Genomic DNA, 7,386 nt, shown 5'->3' with positions numbered 1-7,386 from the left:
CCCAAGAAACCCTCCCCTCCACACCCCTGGTTACTCACAGCTATTTGTTTTGTTGTGCTTTTCATCAGGTTGGTTTCCAGCCAGCCACCCTCCCTCACTGGGGGCATCGCACCGTGACGTGAGTGCCGGTGCTGGTGCAAAGGGTGAAACCTGGGCGCTGATGGAGGGGGGCTGTCACAGTAAGCTTGGATACTCTGAGCTACACTATCTCCCAGCATGCCCGAATATAAATACAAAAGGCATCAGAATCAGTAAATAATCTGCATACTATATATCATGTGGTGTTTGGCAGTGGTAATAAGGCCAGCCCTGTGGATAGCCTTACACACTTAAACCTGATCAGGATCCTCATGCTCATCTGGCAGCACCATGTTGCAAAAGTGACCCCTCTGACTTCAGTGGAAATACTCATATCATTCATCTGAAGCAAAGGCTCTGAGCAGGGGGAACCCACGGCAGCGCAAGGCTGGCAGAGTCTGCTCCCGGTTCAGTCCAGTCCGCTCTGCTGAGACTCTCTTTCAGCTGTATCGATTTAAAGGAAACAAATAGCCATTTCTTTTTGTTCATGTGTATAGCAAGTTCTACCAGCGCCTTGGGCAAAGATAAAATGATGTGGGGATTACAGCTATCTAGGCCGCAGAGCCGTGTGCTTTCTGGGAAGAAACACTGCAGGGTACCAGAAATACTTCTCTGTATGCTCAGGCAGATGGAGCATTAACATCAGCATTGAAAATCAATGAGGGAAGAGCATGCAGGTGAGTCAGTGGCTCTTTAAAGCAATGGATTGTGCTTTTCAGACCTCTTAGTCCCAAACTTTTCTATCCAGCAAATGATCCTGGATTTCAGTAGTCTGCATTCAAATGCAAAGAATATTTTTTTCCTATTCCCTTTCTTTTAAATGTATATGAACTTGAGAAGCTGTGGGGACTATAGCTATATAGGACAGCAACAGCTGTACTGTACTTAAGAAGGTAACTGTGTAGACAGGGCTCCATACACTGGAACTGATCTCGAGAGATCCCGAAATCTATACGCAGGCTTCTGCCAGTGGCTCACTCCTTCTTTCTCTTTTCCCCACATTGTGAGCGAAGACACCAACAGGCCAAAAGAAGTTCTCGTAAAATCCCATTGAGTCCCAAGGGCTACACACAGCTCTGCTCTTAGCACGGCACCACGTCAGAAGAACTAAAAGAAGCAAATCAGCCCACAGAGGCCACTGCATAAACAGCCTTAACCAAATCCTGCAGCCCAGCTTAGCCCTTTTAAAATATTTTGGGGGTGATGTCAGCACCTGGGTTGCCAATGCACTTGTTGCTCTCCTCCCTCAGCCTACTTTAGTTCCCACACAGGGACAGGGCATCCAGACCGAGTGGGAGATAGGCACAAGCTGAGAGGGAAATAATATCTGCACTGACCCAAAGTCCGGAGGCAGAACTACTGGGCTCCATTTACCTCCTCAAGGTAAAAAACTTGGCTTACTTATTAGGTCAGATTTTCTCTTGTCCAAGGACGTAGGAGGCTGACAAAACAACTTGGGAATGTAGGAATTTGTTAACTGCATGCACCGGGCTTTTAATATTTAATTTGCAACTAAACTCTGTCTTCTTTTGGTATGGTCCCAGGGCTTCTCTTGTTTGCACCATAGATGTTACAGCCTAAGCGGGCTTGTCTGCTAAGATTTTGGTTGTGTAGCTGAAATTCTTTGTCTAGAGCTTATGTCTCATTTGTTTAAAAGTTTTTAATTTTATTTATACAGCATGCAGATGGGATTAGCGCATGATATTCATGATAAATTTTTCTCATTTCTCTGCATGAACTCCAAGAACATATAAAATTCAAAACTTGCTGTGATAAAGTAAATAAAAACAATAACCAACAAAAAAGTTCTCGAATACAACTTGAATGGGATTTCTGAAGTAAGAGATCTATAGCAGCTTGAAAGCGCAGGAAAGTCAGAAGGTGCTTGAGAAAATGCTATTTCATCTGTAGGATTAACTCACAAAATTTATTAAGTTCTTCAGAAATGAAAATATCTAACCTAAGGTTCTCCTTGTACTTTTAGTGGTAACATAAATAATTCAGTTTTATTAGTCTTTCTTTATAAGAGAATAATTTGGACCTAGTTTCTTTAAAAAATGAAAATATGCAAACAAATATAAGAATTTAAAGAAGTCTAACCAGTGGCATATTTACCATGTATATCTTTTGAAAGTAATAAAGGGGGCTTGGGCATTATTTATTTGAAAATGCTTGCACAAAGCAGTGCTAATTTCCAAGGACTGCTCACTCTTGCGTGGTATATTTTGGGGTGACACTGAGAACGCTCCATGTCAAATGCTGGAAATCAAAGAAGGTGATAAGCTGCCAGAGATGGCTTTTACTTTTTAGCGTCCACAGTGCTTACTAAGTTCGAGCCACTGAAACAACATTTATTTACACCGATATAAATAGCTCTGCTGAACCTGCCACCTTCCTGCATCTGTTCTTCACATATTTTTCTTTTTCCTTAAAAGAGCCCGTGACCTGAAGGTTGAGCTCAAGGACGCTCCCAGGCAAGTCACTGAAGTTTTCCCCTTGCTCTACCTGTTGACCTCTGCTCTCCCCTGATTACTCCCGAAAAATGGAGCGATCCACGCAAGAACTTTTCCTCAACTTCATGATTGTCCTGATTACTGTGTTGCTCATGTGGCTCCTTGTGAAGTCTTATCAGGAGTAAAAGACAATCAGAAACTCTGGGAGGTGATTTAAGTGTGTGTCTCCGCAGACATAAGTAACACCCACAGCACACCGCTGTGATTAGCTTTCAGTCAATTGAGGATGTTGTCAGTTTTTTTTTACTCTCTCGTATCTGTTGCCCATGCTAATGTCTGTGATGGGTCTATGATGGTGTAATTATTTTATTCTGCAGTGATCCAGCTGTAAAATGTAAAATGCAAGATCCTTAGGAACTGTTCAATGCGGCTGCCTCCTCCGGTGGTTACTGTGAATGCTGTAACCCCCTGCCTGCCATGCCGGCTTGGTTGGCGTTGGTGTTAGGTTCTTGAGGGTATAAAACTGCAGCATGCAACGTAACCGTCTGTATTAACCAGCGTAAGAGGCACAAACTCGCTTAGCAGAAAGGAATGTGAAACCTCTACTTTCACTTGCTCGTTTCACTTAAATAAAGAACATGTAAAACCATTTTTTGTAGCATTCCTTATCCTTCTCCTGGCCTGACTGCTGTTCACTGAGAGACCTGCTGATAACTGCGGTACAGTGCGCTGTGCAAGTCTGGTGGTTTGCTCGCTCCTCCCACCTGCATTTTCATTTGTATTTTAAAAAAAAATTGCTGTAGAGGGGAAATCCTGCAACTTAACAGCTGTGTAGCCACATGAATGAGCTGTTCAGGTCACTTTTCTGTCCAGAGTGACTTACACCATCGGTGTCTCTGGACGTGGACTTCAAAGAGAACTTCCGTCCCACCGAGACATTGTCAATAATTGCATTTTCTGAAGCTGGATTTCGGGCAGGGATTCCCAGGATCCTATTTTTGGCCAAGCTATGCTTGGAGCAGTGCCTGGAAGGACGAGCTGGGGTCAGTCGCAGGCGTAGGCGCCCGCTGGCGCCGCAGCCCTGCTGCGAGCCTTGCCCAGGGCAGCAGTCCCTCGGGGTCTGCTGTGGTGCGCCAGGCGCCGCAGCACGGCCATGCTCAGCTTCGGCAGGACGAGGCGCGAGTGTGTCTGGGTTGCTGTGATGGTGTCGTCGCCTGCTAAAAAATCTTGAGCCAGCTTGAAGAGGCCACAGTCCCTGGGTTTGTGAAATCAGTAATCAAACTCCTCCGAGGCATTCCCCATTTGTTATTTTAATGGCTTCAGAGAATCGGTATCTTCTACAAAATACAGCTTTCTGGAGAAGGCAGTGAGATGTGTGCCACACTGCTGATACAGGTCTCCTTCCCCCTCCAGGAACCTGCAAGGAGCGGGCAGCATCGCGAGGCTGTGCTGTGAGTTACCCAAGGCTGCTCTCTGGTATGGTTAGATGGAGCAGTGTTGGCCGTGGCAGCTGGGACTTGGGCTTGGGCTTTAAGGAAAGACGGCAAATGTTGTGGTAGCACCGCTTGTTAAGTGTGTGTGTTGCTTAAATATTGCCAGTAAATGACCTGTTGCCCTGTGCCACTTGTGCTGTCCGTCCGGGTTTGCGGCCACCCCGCTGCAGCTGGTGCCTCTCATCCTTCCAGTCAAGAAATCCCCACTCCAGTGCAATGATGAAAATCACCTCTTGTTTACTCTTGGCTGCAACTGAGCAAACCTCCTTCCAGCATTCCCAGGGATAGCAAATTTTCTGCGAGAAAACCAAGACATTGAAATGAACTTTTGCCAGGGGACGCAGCCTTTCTCTGCAGCCCACCTTGTACCAGATGTTGCTATATTTTCACTAATTTACACGGTCAGTTTGTGTTCATAAGCTTGGCTGAGACACGCAGCAGCAGCTGGAGAAGGACATGGAAAATCTATTTTTAAATTCAGGGAATACTTGATAATTCAGTATGAAAGATTCTCGTCTTTCACCGGCTGTGACTCCCTACCCCAGCTGAACATGGTGTCTTCATCCAGCATTATCAGACCTTTCCTGTGGCTTAAAAATAGATTTTCAGAGTCTCTCATGCATCACAGCTTTCACAGGGGACCTCACCGCTGTGCGCTGGTCCCACCTGGTAGGGCTGAGGCTTTTCTGCCAGTCCCAGCGCACATGGCCACTGCCCAGGGAGAGCAATGTCATGAGCCAATTGATGTGTTTGGGCTCATCTCAGGCTAGCAATGCAAAAAATAGAGGTGTGGGCTTCACTGCCTGAACTAGAAGTGGTTCAGCAACAGCTCAAGGTGATCCTAGCAATTTTCAGATAGGAAGAGAAAATGTTCTGGAGAGTTTGGGCCATCCGCAACTTTCAGCCATCAGTCTTTTTGGGAGTAGACTTGCATCTAACTTTGACAATATGATTAAGGTAAAGCACCGCAAACAAGTTGCTGGAAGTGAGAATCCCAGCCTAAGTGGTTCTCTTTTCAGGCTTTTATAATTTTAAAGCAGATTTTAAATGAGGTAAGTTATTTGCCTAAGTAATTAATTTGCCTAAAACTGAAGAAAGGCAATTCAGCTGGCCGCGAAGAGCCAGCACTGTGCAGGTGCACAAGTACATTAGTGTCAAAGAGCATCAGCCAAATACACATATACAGACAAAATTTCCCAGTTTGAGGGACCTTAATATAGATGTTTGGTGTGACCCTAGAGTCTCAAACTCTCTTGATTATCTTCCCACTTGCCAAAGAGGCCCTGGAGGAGAGGTGGCTCTCCAGTGACCTATGTTACCAGCATTTTCCAGCCCTTTGCAGTGTAAGGGAGATTGAGAACACCAGAGGACTTCTGGGCTAACAGTGATTTGTCTTTAGTTTATCAGTAAAATAATATTAGGCAAAAGTTTTATTAAAACTATACTTTAGAGTAAGTAGCTGCCCTAGCTCCTCCAGCCTCCCTAGGCAAACTCTTCCAGTGCTTGACCACCCTCACAGTAAAAAACCTTTTTCTTATTTTTAAACGTAATTCCTGCACTTTGGTTTGTGCCCATTACCTCTTGTCTCGTTGCTGGGCACCACTGAGAAGAGTCTGGCTCTGTCTTCTTTATTCCCTCCCATCAGGTATTTACATACATTGATAAGATCCCCCTGAGCCTTCTCTTCTCCAGGCTGAACAGTCCCAGCTCCCTCAGCCTTTTCTCATATGTCAGATGTTCCAGTCCCTTTGTCTTCCTCATGGTCCTTTGCTGGACCATCTCCAGCACGTTCATGTCTCTCTTGTGCTGGGGAGCCCAGCACTGGACACAGCACTCCAGGTGTGTCTCACCAGTGCTGAGCAGAGGGGAAGGATCGCCTCCCTTGACCTGCTGGCAGTGCTCTGCCTGATGAGGCCCAGGAGGCTGTTTGGCTACTGCCGCAAGGGCCCACTGCTGGCTCATGGTCACCTTGGTGAGCCTCAGGTCCTCTGCAGAGCTGCTTTCCTGCTGGTTGGTCCCAGCCTGTCCTGGTGCCTGGGGTTATTCCTTCGCAGGGGCAGAACTTGGCATTTCCCTCTGTTGACCTTGATGAGGTTCCTGTCGGCTCATTTCTCCAGCCTGTTGAGCAGGACAACACTCTGGTGTATCAGCCACTCCTATCAGTTCTATATCCTTATTTTACATCTTTCCATATGTACATTTACATACTTTACATCATTTTAATTAACCCATGCCTGTTTTAAGCTGCAGATGTTTATCCCTTCTTTGTGGCCCCTAACACATTATGAATGATGTACCATGAAGAGTATCTATTATGCAAGCTCTCTTTTATATCTGCAAGCTTTTTTTTTTTTTTTTTAATATATATATTTTTATACGCATATATGTATGTATATCAACATTTGACCTGCTGTAAGTTTTACACGTAGTGTGCACAGGACATGAACGCAGCACCGTACCTGCTCATGGAGAGGATTGCCAAGGTGACGCTATGCTTACCCTGTTTCCTCTCCCATCCCGTCTGCTTTGTTAAAGGCACCCTGTGTAGCACCTCAGGAACTGCCAGCGACAGGAAAAACGGTGGTTGCTCATGACTTTGACCTGACCTGAACAAGGCAATTTTCATTCTGGCATCTAAGTATAGATGAATTAGCTTCACCCAGAAGCAGAAGTTCAGTGGTGGCCTTTCCATTCACTTTACTGGGCTTTGGATCAGACCGTAGCTACCTAATTTTAGATGTTCAGATTTCAAAAGTTTGGCTCTAGGCCTGGTAATTCAGAATTGCTAAGCACTCAGCACTTTGCTCAACAGAAACTAGAGACACAGGATGTTCACCATGCTTTTGGGAAAAATCAGACCACGAGTTTGTGTGCCTGGATACCAACCTGGAAACCAAATTTTAGGCACCAAGATTTGAAACTTTGGTTAAACATTAGAAAATTGTTCAGTGGGGTTTACCAAAATGCTTTTATCAATCAATCAAAAGTGTTTTTAGTCGAAATGGGTTTTTGTATTTTTTTCAAGAGTGTTTTTATCAAGGAAAATTAAAATTTGTCAAAGGCAAATGCCATGCTTGAAAACCAGCTGTGTCCATTTTGCTTTTGAATGATATCATGGCTGCTGTAAACTGTGTGGCTTGTGCCTCCTTTCTCTTTTATTGCCCAGGCTCCAGGTCAGGCCGGTTCTCTATCCTGTGTGACATAACCAGCCACTCTCACGATCTGCCACCGCCAAGTCACAGGGTAGGAAACTGCCATGCAATGAGAGAGAGAGGAGAAAGGAAAAAAAAAGTGACTGACACCGAGGAACTGCATGTGCTGCATTTCTAAGTGAGTTGATTACAAACCATTTATTGCTGACA

The 7,386-nt window shown here is 45.2% G+C and overlaps 1 protein-coding gene across 1 annotated transcript; it reads left to right on the top strand.

Moving 5' to 3' along the window:
• Window positions 1-1,349: 1,349 nt before the first annotated feature.
• Window positions 1,350-3,180, top strand: SLN (sarcolipin). The gene is made up of 2 exons (XM_082303927.1): window positions 1,350-1,461; window positions 2,514-3,180. Exon 2 carries the CDS (start codon window positions 2,621-2,623, stop codon window positions 2,714-2,716), a length of 96 nt encoding a protein of 31 aa, XP_082160053.1. The 5' UTR covers window positions 1,350-1,461; window positions 2,514-2,620; the 3' UTR covers window positions 2,717-3,180.
• The last annotated feature ends 4,206 nt before the right edge of the window (window positions 3,181-7,386 follow it).

Source organism: Platalea leucorodia, assembly GCF_965183815.1.
Source record: "Platalea leucorodia genome assembly, chromosome: 2".
NCBI lineage: Eukaryota > Metazoa > Chordata > Aves > Pelecaniformes > Threskiornithidae > Platalea > Platalea leucorodia.
This window is presented reverse-complemented; position numbering and strand designations above follow the sequence as displayed.

Excerpts from the sequence above, each read along its gene's own strand:
- SLN (XM_082303927.1), top strand. The coding sequence starts at position 2,621 with ATGGAGCGATCCACGCAAGAACTTTTCCTCAACTTCATGATTGTCCTG.